Here is an 18267-nt window from a genome sequence, read left to right on the forward strand (position 1 = left end):
CCTGAGGTAATATCGGCCTTAAGTACATTTACTCAAGTACTTTAGGTATGTGTACTTTACTTGAGTATTTCCATTTTATGTGACTTTGTACTTCTACTCCACTACATTTAGCTGACAGCTTTAGTTACTTTTCTGATTGAGAGCAAGTGATTCGACTTTAAAAAAAAAAAAATTAAACCACAAAACAGTTTATTAAGTGGTTAAAATGAGCCCTATCTTTTCAAAATAAAAACACTGCTTACACAATTGCATCAATGATGATGATGATGATGATGATGATAATGATAATGATAATAATAATAATGATAATAATAATAATAATAATAATAATAATAATAATATATTTAGAATATATAAGTGGATCAATCCTGCATAACGAGTTTTGAATGGAGGACTTCTACTTGTAGTGGAGTAATTTCACAGTGTGGTATTAGTACTTTTACTGACGTAAGGGATCTGAATACTTTTACCTTTTTTAGCCGACTGCTTTAGTTATTGTTCTGGTTGAGATTTAACATGGAAAAACATGATACATTTAAAGTGATTAGACATTTATTTTTTAAATTAAACCTCATGACAGTATATTAAGTAATTAAAATGAACCCTACCTTTTATAAATTAAAACGCTGCATACATAAATGCATCAATAATAATCCAGTAATATGTTTACAATATATAAAAGTGTAGGAGTGGGTCCTAGGGCTGCAACTAACGATTATTTTCATAATCGATTAATCTGTCGATTATTTAAACGATTAATCGATTAGTTGTTTGGTCACATTAAAGAAGCTGAAATCAGAGAATTAAGACTTATTGTCTTTAAAAAAACTGCTCAAACCAATTATTTGAATATCAAAATAGTTGACGATTAATTTAATAATCGATTATTGTTCGATTAATCCAATAATTGTTGCAGCTCTAATTAAAATGAGCCCTATCTTTTTAAAACGATGCTCACATAAGTGCATCAGTAATAATCCAGTAATATATATATATATATATATATATATATATATATATATATATATATATATATATATATATATGGAATATCTAAAAAAAATCTGAGTTGGTCCATTCTGCATAATGAGTACCTTTACTTTTGATACTTTAAGTACATTTTAATGCTGATACTTTTGTAGTTTTACTTCAGTACGTTTTGAATGGAGGACTTTTACTTGTAGTGGAGTAATTTCACAGTGTGGTATTAGTAGTTTTACTTAAGTAAGGGATCTGAATACTTTTTCCACCACTGGTTAGTCTCCACCACTGGACCTCCTGCATCTTTTCACGTTTGAAACATGACAACATGCGTTCGCCGATGGGACTTTTACTGTGAAAGGCATCAGCCGGAAGTCCCGCTGCCTGGCCGATGGTAGCAGCTTGATGCTAGTGTAAAAAGCTCACGATCACTTCTGAAGGACGGAAAGAAACCCAGCCACTGCTCGGAACACTTTCACATCTTTTTCTAGCGTCTCAGCGCGATAAAATTATCCCAGCAGGTAAGCAGTGAGCTGTGTGTGAGCGGCTGGCTGATGGCCGCCTGTGTTTCATGGCCTATTGTGGTTTCAGGCCGTATTGCTGGCGTCCAAGCCGAGCTGCTTCTTTTCACAGGGACACATCACGTATGGCGCTCTTTACTTCGAAACGGGTTGCGAAGACCCGCGCCTGTCATGATAATTTCCCACATTTAAAGGGAAATAATCGCAGTTTTTCGGGTTTCGGCAGAAACACAATGTCGGAAGAGTCATATTTTCCTCCCACCGACCTTTATTTCCCTGCTTGAAAAGGCCTGCGGAGAGATTTCGGGGCGTCGAGATGTTCATAGTGAGATTAGTTTTCAGTTTAGTTTGTTGGAGAAAGAGACACACACCCCCTTTAATTCAAAACTTTGGAGGAGAAATCCGAGGCACTTTTATGTTCCTCTTGTTCTTGTCACAAATGAGCCACAACATCGCCATGTAGTTAGAGATTGTGGTAGGAGAGGCTTTCAGTGAGGAGTAGAGGTGAAATAAAGATATATGTTGTTATTTACATGGGCCGTATTATTGTGTGTTTACACGCTGCTCCGCCGCTGTATCCGCCGCAGTGAGATCCTGGCCCTGCTATCATGGCTGTGATTGCTCTATCAAGGCGTCGCAGCACACTGCTATTGTGATTTTGGTTTTTTTAAAAACACCCATTTTCGTTTGTAGACTATTAAGGAATAAGATAATATTTTTACTCATCATATTTAATACATCCGTGGCGCCATTGTGGGCACCATCAAACAGGCCATCTCTGCCAATAATGGCTCATATTTAGAGGTTTCAGCTCTTTCAGTGATGGGTTTGCAACCAATCTTGCATCAAACAAATATTTCTGATGAATATATAATGCAATAGGTTTGATTTTTTTCAAAATGCAGGTGAATATGATACAATCATGATACTAACATTCAAATAAGCCCTGCTCCTGGTAGTTTGTAGGTCTTCACTGCTTATTAAAACAAACATCTCTGATGAATATATAATGTAGAGCTGCAACAATTATTCGATTAATTGAACAATAATCAATTATTAAATTAATCGTTAACTATTTTGATAATCGAATAATTGGTTTGAACAGTTTTTTAAAGACAATAAGTCCAAATTCTCTGATTTCAGCTTCTTCAATGTGAATATTTCTTGTTTCTTTGTTCCTTTATGACAATAAACTGAATATCTCTTTGGTTTGTGGACAAAACAAGAGATTTGAGGACGTCATCTTGTGGTTTGGGAAACACTGATTGATATTTTTCAACATTTTATTGACCAAACAATTAATCGTTTAAATAATCGACAGATTAAACGATAATGAAAATAATCATTAGATGCAGCCCTAATATAATGTAATAGGTTTGATTAAAAAAATGCAGGTGAACATGATGCAATCATGATACTAACATTCAAATTAGTCCTGCTCCTGGTAGTGTGTAAGTCTTCACTGCTTATTAAAACAAGCAATACAGTCTAAAAAAATCATTTTTTAAATTGATTCATATTTCTGTAGATAATGGGATGGATGCAACTTGGGGCACACGTGGTTCGGGAGCAGACTGTGTATGCAAAATGGAAAAGATGTTGCATCATTTGCAGAAAAATGACTCATGTGGGGGTTTGCCTGTAATTAAAAGAAACCCCTCTAGTGAAGTGAACTGCGATAGATAAGATTTTGTCTGACTTACCTGTTTCTATTTCCTGTTCATTCTGACTGTGGTTTGATTTTAGATGTTGTCTGCAACTGCCACCTATAAGGACAAAACATTAACAACATAATTGATTTCTCTCCTAACACATTATCAGGATCTCAGTTTTAGTTTAATACTTGTTCTGTAGATTTATTATTCATACTACAGGCCGTCAGCAACTCTACTTGCACTGTCAACCAAAATGAACTAGAATTTCTAAATTGAGAAGTGTTGAGCTGTAGTTCTGCAAAAATCAAAAAGTGTGGGCCCCATGTGTGATCTGCTGAGCAGCTCTTAACAGTTTGTAGCACACTGGGATTTTCTTTGGTGATTTTTGTTGCTCTATGTTGGAGTTTCTTGGAGAGGTAGTTGAGTCAAAGTTTTGCTTCTAGCTGTTTCTGGGAAAGAGTTTCTACTGGCTCCATTCCAATTCATTTTTTCATCCAGCCTGTTCTTCAATAACTCAATCTGTACGGGATATTTGGCTACCCTTCTTACAAATGTTTATCTCTAGCTTTGAATGCATTAATAACTCCAAACTCTGTTATCATAGTCCTACTATAAATATGTTGTGCCATCGTTTTCATTAGTTTTTCGATACACCATCGATGACTGTGAGCCTCACCAACATATTGTCTTCATTATGGCTGAATGATTTTGAAAAAAATATAATAGTGACTGATATTACAGTTGTGATATGATTTGCAATATTATTATTATTATTATTATTTTATTTCTGTTGAAAAACCCATTACATGATTTTTTGCTTGGATTTATACAAACAGACATGTTTTAAGTCTGTAGAATATGATGTGTAGCCCAGACCATCTTTGCAGCACAATATTTAATTTAAAATAATATTTTGACACATCAGATAAAGTTTAAATGAGATATGAGTTGTGATTATGAACAAGATGTATGATGAATGTATCAGTGTGTATGAAAGCTATAATACTTGTATAATAGAGGGCATGGTGAGGCATTGTTACTGGATGTTTGAGAGAAGTGGGCAATTGTTTGATTGTAAACTGCTTTTAAAAGGACCAAAAGCCTGTATTATGCAATAATGTTCTCACGTTAACATCTCTGTGGTGGTTTTTCTTGTTTTGTTTTTCATTAGAGACCCGAACAAAAAAGCCTTTAGTCATGTCCGGACAGAGGAAAGGAGCAGCGGCACGGCTGCTGAAATGTGCCTTCTGCAGAACCAACCGGGAAAAGGAGTGCGGGCAGCTGCTGCTGTCTGACAGCCAGAAGGTGGCAGCCCACCATAAGTGCATGGTGAGGAGAGCACACTGTTCCCAACCCTCGGAGCCTGAAGTCATGATTACATGCAGCCCTTGGCACATATACAGAACAGTGAACAATTCACCCAAAACACTGGATTTTTTTGTTTAAAAATTTCATTTGTTTAAGCAAAGAGAGAGAAAAAACAATGATAGCAAAAACATTTTAACAGATAAAAGTGACGCATCTCCCACAAATAATTAGGATTAAGATTTTCTTTATTAGTCTCACAACGGGGACATTTCAAGAGTTACAGCAGCAAAGTGGATAGCAAAATAACAATAAATTGTTAAACAGCAGTATAAATGAGAAATATAAGCAAATAAACAAGTAAAAAATATAATAAAGTATCAACAATTTACAATATAAACAAGTAGAAATATAACAAGTATTAACAATTAAAATACACTTTAGGAACATTATATACAATGTAGATAGTCAGCACTTGGATATGGACCATTGCACAGAGAATATTGCACATATAAATTTAATTTTGAAATATTGTCTTCAAAAGCTTGAAAGGATCTGGTTTTCTTCTGTCCCCAGGGTGATGCTGATCTCCAGACTGAGAATTCAGTGCTCTACAGCCTCTGACTTACCATTTAAAATAAGATGAAATAAAAAATACAGAATTGTATGGTCAGTTTATCACTGAAATCAACTCTGGTGCCAGTAGAATACTGGCAACTCTGGTGCCAGTAGACATTGTACATACAGTAGTGTTCAAAATAATAGCAGTCCAATGTGACTATTTTTTTTAACACACTCCTTTCAACTAATTGCCCAATTGCACAGCCTTAAGAGCGTGCATATCATGAATGCTGGGTCTTGTTGGTTTTCTGGGAGTCTACTGTACCTACTGGTACCTTGCTTGCCATGTAGCAATAAAAAATATACTAAAAACCTGGATTAATCTGGTTAGTCACATTGGACTTAGGGCTGGCCGATATGGACCAAAAGTCATATCCCGATATATTTAGGCTGAATATCGATATACGATATATATCCTGATATTTTTATCGCAAAGTGAGAGCAAATGTTCAGTCAAAGTCAAATATGACACAAGTAGTTTTATTGAAACCATTTATTTAAGTGAACATAAATACTGTATAACAACAGGATTACCTTTTTTTTTTTTTTTAAATCAAAGCTCCGTAAAGTGCACATTTAAATAAAAAAATATCTTAAATAATAATAGCCTATGAAGTAAAATAGGCCAATCTTTTTCTGAAATCAATATATTTACATGAGAAAAGAATAACGAACATCACAAAATAACTAAATATGACAAACCCTAGTAAGGGCAGCATTTATACATAAAGAAAGAAAAATATTTGAGCCATATCGATATATGCTATATGGTCTCATTCCATTTAAAAATATATTGATATATCTTTTATATCGATATATCGCCCAGCCCTAATTGGACTGCTATTATTTTGAACACTACTGTATTATCATATCAAAAGACAGCAAAGACTAATTTACTTTTCAATAAATGTCCCTGCAGCTTTTCTCCTCTGCCCTGGTCACATCTCACTCAGACAGTGAAAACATTGGAGGATTTTCCATTGAGGATGTGAAAAAGGAGATCAAGAGGGGAAATAAATTGGTAAGTACACACTGTCTCTCTCAGTGAATCATTAATGAGCCTGAGCTCTGTGTTCCTGTCACAGTTTGATGTTAACAGTACACATCCAAACATATATCCTACACCTGAATATTTCAGAGGAATCTTACGCATATCTAATTTCATCTTGCACATAATGTATGTTGCTGTAAATTAACTTACATTATATGTTATTGACCTCTTAAATAGTGGTTCTGCTACAAGCTCATTTAATGCTATTATATGAATCTACTCTGCCAATGATAATATTTACAGGAACAGTGTTTATTTATACACTTATATAAGCATTATGTTTACTATACTTTAAATACCGTATACAGTACTGTGCATAAGTCTTAGGCAGGTGTGGGAAAAAAATCCTAGATGAATTGATTCTGGTTTGAAGGCAAAGGGTGGTCACACTCCATATTGATTTGATTTAGATTTTTCTCCTGTTCACTCACTTTGTATTTTGATAATTGATAAAAATAAGCTAACATGTCTATTTTTTGAAAGCATTTTTATTTTACAGCATTTTTTCACATCTGCCTAAGACTTTTTTTGCACAGTACTGTATATATTTATGTCATCTACTTTGACCTACATGAACACGTTTTGTAAAGTCTAAACAGTTTTTTATGTAAACAGAAGCTAAATAATGATATCGATGTTGCATCTTTGCATACATTTAAAACAGTTTTAATTTCATTTTACAGCTTATTAATATATCATGTTTTTGTCTTGATAGTTGTGTCTATTGGGGCCCCGTGATCTTTGGAGGGAAATGTAAAGATCACGGGACCCACATCATAAAATAGTACCACCTGTTTCTAAATTTTATTGCACTTTATGCACTGTTATGTGAAGCACTTTGGTGCGGCTCAGCCGTCTGTAAATGTGCTATAGAAATAAATTTGACTTAACTTGACACCTAAATAGTGTAGCGGTTAGCACTCTGGCCTCACACTACCTCTCTCCGGCTACTCTGGCTTCCTTTCACAGTTCAAAAACATGCACTTAGTTAAGTTTAATTGGTGACTATTTTTTTATTTTTAATCCCACGATTTTTGTAACCATTTTTAATTTCCTCCCAATTGCCTATATCATGATCCTGGGCGCTATCTCGTCTCTGTCAGCCTGGGGAGAGCCCTGAACTGGGCTCATGCTTCCTTCTCCGAGACATGAGCAGTTAGCAGACCGCTTCTTGTCACCTGACGTGGAGATTCCCCGGTAGGATGTAGTGCGTGGGAGGATCACGTTATTCCCACCGGTTCCTCTTCCTCCCATCAGGCTCCCCGACCAACCAGAGGGAGGCACTATAGCGACCAGGATCATTGCATGTTTTTGTGAGAGGTCCCTGTGAGGGGAACCTCAGGGGACACGGGGAGAACATGCAATCTCCACACAGAAAGGCCCTTTTGCCGACCCCAACCAGCCTCGCAGGCGCTGGAGACATGGAGGTGGGGACACGCCTCCAACGCCCACAGCGTCCCTGGCAGATTGCCCGTAGGAGTGAATGAGATCGGGAGTGGTTGCCTGTCTCTATTACCCCTTTTCGAGCAAAGTAGTTCCAGGGTCAGTTCGGAGCCAGTGCTGGTTCACAGTTGGTTCAACCTGCGAACCAGCCCCGAACCGGTTTGCTTTTCCACAGGCTCTAGAGCCACATCATTGCGTCACTGCTAACGTCTGTATATGTCTGTATAATAACAACAGCAGACTACATGTCTCTACAACACTTCTGTGCTGCTCATCTTGATCACTGTGGATGCTGAATACATTTTTTTTTTTCAACTTTATTTCACATAAAATATTTTCGTACATTTCAATTTGAAACATCAATTTTCAAAAACTCATTCGACAAAACATTGCTTGCATTTTTAAAAACACAGTACAAGCTTAGAACACATTAATAAAAATAAATACAGGGGTTGACTTTCAACAAAGTGTGCGTAATAAATGAAAAAAAAGGATTGCATCCTAAAAGACAAGAGACCTAGATATTGTTTCATACAAATCAGTTATGGACTGGTTATCTTCCGTTAATGTCTTCAGGGATGTTATATCATTTTTAATTTCATTTAAAAAACAATTTATGGTGGGTTTGCTGTTTTTCCATTTATTCTTGTGTATATGATATTTTCCCATAATAAGACTCATGTACGCCATTTTGGATATCTTTTTTGGCAGACCATCCATATAAATCATCACTTGAAATGTGTTAAACATAGAATTGTTAATCCCAATGTTTAACCATCGATAAACATCTTTCGAAAACAGCATTGTGACTGAGCAAGAGAAAAACAAGTGTTCAATTGTTTCGTGTTCTATCGTACAGAAAACACACGGACTTACTTCAAAATTAAACCTTTTCCTTAGGGTTTCAGCAGCAGGATACATATTGTTTATTAATTTGAACTGCATGCTGAATACATTCTTATTTACACTGAACGTAAGACGTTAATGTTGGACTTTGTTGCCCGCTAACATTAGCACGCTAGCTTGCCCGTATCAATCACATTGCAGTTAAACAAAATCAAATAAATGAATGATACACATTTTAGTTGGTCTCTCTCAACAGCACCCAGTTGGTTTTGTTGATCAGATAGCCCCGCCCCCAGCCCCTGACTTAGCGGTTCGCGGTTCAAGACCAACAAAGAGTTGGTGCCTCTGTTGAAGCAGTTTCCTCGGCTGGGAGCTGGTTCTTTGTCGGTGGAAAACCAAAGAACCATTTTCAATTGGGCACAGGCCGGGAACCGACCTGGAACTGGCTCTGTTTGAAAAGAGATATATGTGTCAACCCTGTGATAGTCTAAAGACCTGTCCAGCCCCCACCACCCGAGTGCAGATAATCGGTTAAGGAGAATGAATGAATGAATCATTGTCAGCTGTTTTAAATTAATTTCAAAGTCTGTTCGAGGTGCATGTTGTTGGTTGTGATTTACACAGTAGGTGTGTTTCCTTCCCCATCAGATGTGTTCTTCATGTCACCGGCCGGGCGCCACCATCGGCTGTGATGTGAAGACGTGCCGGAGGACGTATCACTACTACTGCGCTTTGAAGGACAAAGCTCAGATCAAAGAGAACCCCGCACAGGGGATTTACCTGTAAGTCCCTTTGACTTTGGACTCACAAATCTACAATAAACAAACAAATATATTTTTCATTCAGGTTAAATTAATTCTAAATGTATTTGTTTTGCTCTTAGTGTTTACTGTCGCAAACACCGGGACGCCTCTCAGGATGGCATTCAAGGTAACGTATGCTCTAACATCTGCTATATTACTAGGCTGCATGGATGATTGGATATCCAGCTGTTTTCCTTTTCACTTGCAAAACAAACACAAACAACTAGGGATGCATGATATATATATATCAGGCTGATAAATGATCATCAGCATGTAATGGGAATGGGTTAAGGAGGTAACTATTGGTTATCAGGACTGATTAAAAAAGAATTTGTGCATCACTAATTGTTGTATATTATTCTGATTATGGATGTAAAGCTGGTAAATAGAACCGTTTTATTATTAGCCATAATGCTTTGTATTATGCCTTTATGGTTTACAATCCTCCAGTAAACAGAAGAAGAAAACAAGTGCAGCAGGCTGACAAATGAGTCAAACTTGTTGTTGCTGGCGTGGACGGTTTCCACAGTTTCCGTGGAACTCAAGATGATTGCAATTTGCGAAACATGTTACACAAGTATTAGGGAGGACAAAAAAAGGTCTGCAAGTTTTAACACAACAAATCTTACAAGGTGCAGTGTATACAAGCCTTTATTTTTAGTATATTGAGCATCAAATACATTGTATCTGATTTGACGGATTATGTAAAAGTATTTAATTTGAATTCCTCTTCATAAAAGACAACAGGTTTTTTTTTTTAGTGTTTAAGTAGTAAAAAATGGATGAGAATTTGTCTGAAATGTTCTTAGTGTTCCTTGTGTTAACAATAGTGATCATCTGTGCTCACTACCACTCAGCCTTTCTTACTCTAAGGGGCATAAACTACAGATTATGAACTTCTTGAAATACAAAAAATGTGAAATTATCAGTCTCATCTTAAATAACATCAGAATCATGCAGCCCTACAAACAACATTTAGACCTCATAAATGATCTAAATGAAATTCTATTATCACAAACCTGCAATTACAACAATCATCTGGTTTGTATTTGACATAAGATAAGACATGACTTTATCCTGCAGTGGGGAAATGTTGTCGTCACAGCAGCTCAAGATACAGACACATAGATATAGAAGACAGAATATAAAAAATAAGACGTGTACATACATTCTATAAACATCATATACATACATTTCTGCTATTTGGCATTTATTATTAATATATATTTTTTGTGTTTGTCTTCCTGACAGTAATTTAAATATTACAGATTGCACATTTCGTCTGCTCTGATTCTTGTATCTAGTTAGGGTTGTACTGAGTAAGATTCATTCTTAATGTTAACATTAATGTTCTAAATCAGAATTTGAGCTGCATTTTTTTGTTGTTGTGCATATCTATGTATTCTGCTTAAACACTGTATTTCTGCACTGGTGCTAATGAAGATTAGGCTACACTTAGTATTTTACTATTTGTAGAATTAGATTCCAGTGGGGGCTGTGTAGGACTGTTTCTGGATCATGTGATTGTATATTTCTGATGAATCTGGAGCGTGTTTTTGAAAAAAAGATAGATATAATCATTTCCAAATCTGCAACATGTTTTTATCCAATATGATGTTTTACTTTAATCCTTATTTACTGGCATTAAGCCTTTCCAAAACAACATTTTCATTTCATTTGTGTCATTTTTTATTTTTTTACTAACTACTACTACTAATTGATCCTAATCATGATTATTTGTCATTAGACGAAGAGGCTGCTGTGGCCAGTGATTCAGACTCCTCGCCTCCACAAAGTCGGGCAGAGGAAGGTTTGAGAAGGGGAGGGCCAAGGTCGGATCTCGCGGCCAATCAGAAGAGCACCCGCTCCACCTCCTCACAGGCTGCAGACGAGGAGAGTTCCTCCCTGTAAGGAAACATGACTGCTCACGAATAAAATCTATTAATGTTCTTGAATGGACTGTGCTCTGTATGCCGCTGCTGTTTTTGAGTTTTTCTCCATGTGTTCTAGAGGGACAGGTCTCCTCTTCGGGCCAGCCCGGGAGACGGCGGCCAGCGCTGCGGCTTCTGTCATGCTGGTGAGGAAGAGAACGAAACGAGGGGCATGCTTCATACTGATAACTCCAAAAAAGTGGCGGCACACTACAAATGCATGGTAAGTGATGGGGATAAGTGTGTGCAACACGTAGGTAGCTGTATGTCTGCATTGACAGACCAAGGTTATAATAGTTTGGATTTTTAATTAGTTTTAGTGTTCATTTCGTTGTGATTTTTAGTTTTGAAATTCAGTTAGTTTTAATAAGTTTTTAGAGGGAGTTTGCTAGTTTTTATTAGTTTTCCTTTTTTTGAAAATGTTTAATTTTAGTTTTTTGTAATGGGGTATTTATGGTGTGTGAGATTCAAAAAGGTCACAATAAATTCAGCCTTTATTAGGGCCACGGGGCAATCGCACTGAGCACTGGCCCCTACAGCAATAGCTAGCACTGGTATAGTAGCACTATTGGTATACTGTGGATTTTTTCTTCTTCCTCTTCCTGACACATTTTTCATCCCGCTACTACAAATTATATATCAAAACGTGTGGTTTGATCGGGATCGGTATGCTATTACTTATCTCTACGGAATACAAATTTTTCGTGTCGTAAGTCGCGAAAAACTGCCCAAAATTTTGCATTGAAGTGAATAGGACAGCCGGAAAAAAATGAGCGAAAAAGAACAATAAGTGGAGATTTTAAAACGTCACTTATCACCATATCACAAAATGATAATAAAGTAAAAACGCAGTAATATCATATTGTGACTCAAGTATCGGGATAAAATGGTATCGTGGGGCCTCTGCTGATTCACACCTCTAATGTTCACTAACCAGCAGCTGTTGGTCGGAGCTCAATAAATAGATTTCATATCAACCGAATAGGCTTGAAAAAAGTTGACAAAGAAAACGAAAATGAAGGACATTTTCACAATAATTCTAGTTAGTTTTAGTTTGAATTTTTTTAGTTGATTTCAGTCAACGAAAATGTATTTTACATTCTAGTTTTCGTTATTTCTATAGTTTTTGTTAACTATAATAACCTTGTAACAGACTTTTACATTTCCTTTTATTTTTCTATTTTCCAGCTCTTTTCATCGGGGACGGTGCAGCTGACCACCACGTCACGGGCTGAATTTGGAAACTTTGATGTGAAAACAGTCATCCAGGAAATCAAGCGGGGGAAACGAATGGTGGGAACATCTGCCTAACTTCTAAACGTTTTGAAAGACTTTATGAACTGCAATAGTTTTTGACAAAAGATGTGTTTTTTTTCTCTCCAGAAATGCACACTCTGCACTCAGTTGGGTGCAACCATCGGGTGTGAAATCAAGGCGTGTGTGAAGACGTACCACTATCACTGCGGCCTGGAGGACAAAGCAAAGTACATTGAAAACATGGCGCGTGGCATTTACAAGTGAGCTCAGTTGTATTATTGACATAAGTTTTACAGATGATCAGCATGTCCCAGTTATTACTTGACTGCTTTCATTGTGAAGGTTGTTTGCAAATTACTTTTTGATTTTGATAAGTTCTTTGATTTACACATGTAAAAATAAGATGGATGTTTAACTCGTACACCTTAAGAAAACCAGACAAGGTGATGCTAGCCTGGATTTGCAATTTAGAGTCTGCTTTTATCAGAACAATTTCTGTTTAATCGATTCTATTTTGTTGTCTTATATTCTGGTATGTATGTATCTGGTTCACATTCCTGCTGCTTGCAGCAAGAATGTGTTTTGGGTCGCCTGCATCAGGTTCCTTTAACTCTTAATACCTCATTTCCTCTGCATGGTTCAGTCGACTCGACTCAACTCACTTTTGGTACCAGGTGCTTTTCTCTTTCTCTATTATACATAGCATGCTGTGTAAAACTGCTGTGCCACCATCGTCAGAGCAACATTCACTCATTTCATCGGCAACCAAACAAAATAACATCTTTATCAGTTGTACATTGTTTTGTATTTAGTGTGTATGATGCCATTTTGCCGAAATCTTGGTTGAGGGAATTTTTTTAAATTGCGGTTTACGTATTGGTGTAGTAATTAGCACTCTTGCCTCACAGCAACAGGGTCGCCAGTTCTACTCTGGTCTGCAGCTCTCCTGTGTGGAGTTTGCATGTTCTCCCCGTGTCAATGTGGGTTCTCACCGGATACTCCAGCTTCCTCCCACAGTCCAAAAACATTCACTTAGGTTTAACTGGTGACTCTAAATTGCCTGTAGGAGTGAATGGTTGTCTGTCTCTATGTGTCAGCCCTGTGATAGTCTGGAGACCTGTCCAGGTGTACCCGCCTCTCACCCAATGTCAGCTGGGATCGGCTCCAGCCCTCCACGACCCGAGTGCAAATAAGCGGTTAAGGATAATGAATGATTATCGTCAGTAGCTTGGCTATTAAAAAAAGGCGTTTTTGTGCAGAAGGTCCTGTGTTGCGCTAGAAACAAATTCTCTTGCAAAAGGTCAGAGCCAAAATCTTCTAGCCCAATATGACATTTTATATCTCGATAATGATATATATATGTATCATATTATAGGATGTTTTCTGGTAATGCAGTAAATAAATAGTCTATCTACTCCATACTTAGTGTTAGAAAAACAGCATCTTTATGTTTCCCTCCAGCTTTGATCCCACATAGAAGGATCAGAACATAAAGCATCATCCTAAATATTGTTGTATTGCAGTTTAGCCACTGATTTGTCATCATAGAAATAATATTGGAAAATATATACAGAACGCATTTTTATATAGTTTTGACAATATACCTTCATGTTCCCCAGCGGGGCTTCACGGTGGTGTAGTGCTTAGCACTCTTGGCTCCGGCCTGTGGCTCTTCTGTGTGGAGACTGTGATAGTCTGGCGACCTGTCCAGGTACCCCGCCTCTCGCCTAATGTCAGCTGGGATCAGCTCCAGTACTGAATGAATGTACCCCAGCCCTATCTCTGACCTCTGACCTTCTAGTATCAGCTGAGCTTGTTTGCAACCTTGACCGAGGTGATACCAAAAAAAGTACATAGTACTATCCACAACTTCCGCGAAATGGAAAACCAAAAAAGCAAGTCAGGCTGAGTAGAATTGTGTCGTACCATGCAGTGTAAATGCAGCTTGATTCTTTATTCATACCTTGACTGAAGCACATCAGACTTTTAAAGGGTTTAAACTGGTTTGGAATAAACAAAAAATGTCTTGGCTATGACTGTATGTTACTTACAAGCACTCCGCTGTGTGTGTGTGTGTGTGTGTGTGTGTGTGTGTGTGTGTGTGTGTGTGTGTGTGTGTGTGTGTGTGTGTGTGTGTGTGTGTGTGTGTGTGTGTGTGTGTGTGTGTGTGTGTGTGTGTGTGTGTGTGTTTTTAAAGACTATACTGTAAGAACCACAGTGGCAATGAAGAGCGGGATGAAGAAGATGAGGAACGAGAGAATCGCAGTAGACAGAGGGCAGAAAACAACCACGGAGGAACACAAGTCAATGGCAATTAGGTGTGTTACTTTTGTTATTAACTACTGTTAAAACATAGAAAATGTCCCTGTTTATTGTCAGACATCAATCCAAGGAACTGAAATTTTAAACTATCCTGTAATTTTTGTGAAAACCATTCTTGCAGGTTGGCCTGATGGACGTGACGTGGGGTGAAAACAGGAGAACTCAAAGACGAGGGAGACATATTTTTTTATACTAAATCTTCGCCTACTCACAAAGATGTGGTCTTCAAGCTCCCACGAGTCCTTCAGGTGGTTTCATCCAGTAAATGGACATGGTGTCCCAATGTGCACCAGACATCCTCTTCATGTGAAACCCTGTTTTGAGACGACTGGAGGAGCTTTTCACAGACTGCTGGTACTCCACAGAGCACTGGACTGCTGCAGGATCATAAAAAAGCCTATGTTTCCCAAGAGCCAGTGGTGGGCTCAAATACATGTATAATTTCCGTTAAAATGAGAGCTGATGGACTGATCTTGTGATTGTCACTCACTGCCCATGTCCCCACACACACTTGGAGAAATGGATGCATTCTTGCTCTTCCTTGGCTTCTAAAAGACTCACTTTTAAGGGTCTGTTTGTTACTAGTCTATCTATCAAGTTGTTACCTTGTTTCTGTAGTCATGTCTTAAGAATACTCTTTTCATGTTAGCCTTTCTTTCTTGATATGTAATATTTTGCTACTGTATTATCATCAGTAATTTTTGAATATCTGGATTTCACACAGTCGCGAATACAAGTTTTGCCAGCATGCACTTGGATTTTCCCACTGTTCAAGGTGGCATTTTTTTATTTAGCTACTAAAGGGCAAAGTAGAGCTCTTTAGAGGAGTTGGCTTGACTTTGTTTGGTGTACTGTTACTTGTATCTCTACAAATGTACCCATGAATGATTGGAAATAGAAAATATTTTATTTTACACATTTGCTGAGTGAATTGAGTCTTTTCATTTGAAAGTGTGTGTCCACAGAGTGCTCAGAACACACAGCAGTAGTCCTGTCTGGTTGTAGGGTGTGAGATTTTGAGTGAGGAATGTCACACGAGTTGGAGTGTCCTGAAGTCAGACCTCTTCATTCACAACAACACGCTCCTATCTGGAGCATTCCTTCTGCTCTTCCTACTTGGGAATTTAAATTATTAAGACATAGCCTTGATGTGGTATATGCTGTCCGTAAAGATGTCAATTGTGGTTATCGTAAAGCCTTGTTGTTCATGTACAGTCACAGAAAAAAATATTAGACCATCCTTGTTTTCTTCAATTTCTTGTTAATTTTAATGCCTGGTACAACTAAAGGTATGTTTGTTTGGAAAAATTTCAAGAAAACCATGGAAAATGTCTAGATATCAGCTCTTAAATTAAACTCTTTGAGCTAATTTTGTTGTTATCATTATATTTTTCCAAACAAACATACCTGTAGTTGTACCAGGCATTAAAATGAACAAGAAATTGAAGAAAACAAGGGTTGTCTAATATTTTTTTTCCATGACTGTATGTGTACTTAAGGCCAGAAATGAAATCATGACTACATGAACTAACATTTATTATTTTGAGGGTATTACAAAAGTGGTAAACTTGCAGATTTACCACTCTTATAAACTGGATCCAACCGCAACTGACATAAGATGAGAGGAGTGTTACACCCTGGACACTACACACTAATGATAAAAATACAATGTACGGTTTTGTATAAGGGAAAGGTGCTGAATAGGAAACGATGAAATTTGTCAAATGAATCGGACAAATTGCTACTTCAGAGTTCCACTGCCTGTTAAGAGGAAACAAAGGTATATCAGTAGCTGTTAGTAGTTCCTCTTTTCCCTGCCGGCCTTTCATTGAGGAACAGCTAAGTACACACTCAACTAGAGACCAGCTTGAGAAATGAGATCAGCCCAGCCACAACACCAAACCAGGCCGGAGGCGTAAGGATCTAAGCCCCTGCTCCAGACAGCCTTGCTCAGACTGTGCCCGTCTTCAAACTCAGCCTTCACTTTGATCTCAGATACACATCTGTAAAGTTCTGTGACTGCATCTTGTTGCACAGTTGTGATGCTATTGCGGTCAGAGTTTGTCACATAGGCAGAGGTGTAGCCAGGACTTCAGAAGTTAGATCTCAGATAGACATCTGATTTTGAAAATGCAATAAAAAGTTAAGATTATGAAACTGTTCTTGCATGAGGCCCATTGTTTATGGACTCTTCCTAGACAATAGCTAAGATTACTCTCTGGTTTATAACAGATAATTGTATATACACAAATCCAAGCCTAGATTTGGTGTGTGGTTCATATTAACATTTATTTATTTATTATTTGAAAGCCCTAAAATCATGACAAAGAAAAACTGCAACGGAATATGATTTATAAGAGCCCTAGCCCTTAAATTAGTCTTGATAACCTCTTTAATGTATGCACCTAATCCTATTGGTCAGGTGTTTAGATCTTATAGTTATGATGTTTGACAATGTGCTTGAATAGAAGGGGAAGAAGCTCATCTTGCCCTAAAAAGGTAAAGAGTGGTTTAACTCAGCAGTCAAGGTGGTCATGATGAGTCATGCAGACTTCCCTTTCGTCAGGCCTGTGGCTGCTACTGGTTTTATATCCACACCCTACACAGCCTGGAGGTAATGATCATAATGAGATATTGTTTCTTATAATCTGTAATGTTGAGTTTGAGTGGATGAAGTCCCCATTCTCTCCCTCCCAGATGCTGAAAAGCTGGTCCACGCCTTCATCTCCCCCAGACTGGATTACTGTAATGCACTTCTCATCATGATCCCTAGCAAGAGTCTGCAGAGGCTCCAGTACATCCAAAACTCTGCAGCTAGGATCCTGATGAGAGTGCGGAAATACGAACATATCACCCCCATTCTCCACTCACTTCATTGGCTCCCTGTTTCCACCAGGATTGAATACAAGGTTTCCCTTCTAACTCATCAATGCATCTACGGAAATGCCCCCTCATATCTCAAAGAACTACTCACCCCACAAAACACAACACGCTCCCTCCACTCTACCCACTCAAACCGCCTCCACACACCCAGAACCAGACTCAGCACCATGGGAGACAGACAGGGCTTTCTGTGCTGCTGCCCCACGGCTGTGGAACCCTTCCTAACACCCTGAGGGCAACACAGTCCATGGACACTTTTAACCCTTTGATGCACAACATGGGTCTAAAGTAACCCGACTAAGTTTTTATATTCTATATCTTTGCAATAAATTAATTTCATCATTCAGTATTGCAGGGTTTTCCTCAAATAACTTGTTTTTGATCATCATACATACTAATATTTTGTTTTCATTTCTTACTTTTTGAATAAAAACCCTTTTTTTATCACTACGCTTCTAATGCACAAGGTCATTTTTGACCCATGTTGTGCATTAGAAGGTGTTTATATGTTCAATTCACCAATCACCAATTTAAAACCCGACAAAGAAGACACAAATATTAACTATCCTATTTTGTTAAATTGGTGTTTTTTCAATGGAAATTATTATTTGGTGGCTCTAATAAGTCTCAAATGTTAAAATATGTGAT

The 18267-nt window shown here is 37.6% G+C and overlaps 1 protein-coding gene across 1 annotated transcript; it reads left to right on the forward strand.

Annotated features, from left to right (window-relative positions):
- Positions 1–1359: 1359 nt before the first annotated feature.
- Positions 1360–15520, forward strand: phf6 (PHD finger protein 6). The gene is given in 13 exon segments (XM_059347016.1): positions 1360–1502; positions 4329–4486; positions 6003–6104; positions 9072–9205; positions 9307–9353; positions 10974–11021; positions 11024–11085; positions 11087–11133; positions 11239–11380; positions 12346–12450; positions 12541–12674; positions 14612–14732; positions 14858–15520. Coding segments are annotated over 11 exon segments (1074 nt in total). The 5' UTR covers positions 1360–1502; positions 4329–4354; the 3' UTR covers positions 14858–15520.
- The last annotated feature ends 2747 nt before the right edge of the window (positions 15521–18267 follow it).

Source organism: Centropristis striata, chromosome 12, assembly GCF_030273125.1.
Source record: "Centropristis striata isolate RG_2023a ecotype Rhode Island chromosome 12, C.striata_1.0, whole genome shotgun sequence".
Taxonomy (NCBI): domain Eukaryota; kingdom Metazoa; phylum Chordata; class Actinopteri; order Perciformes; family Serranidae; genus Centropristis; species Centropristis striata.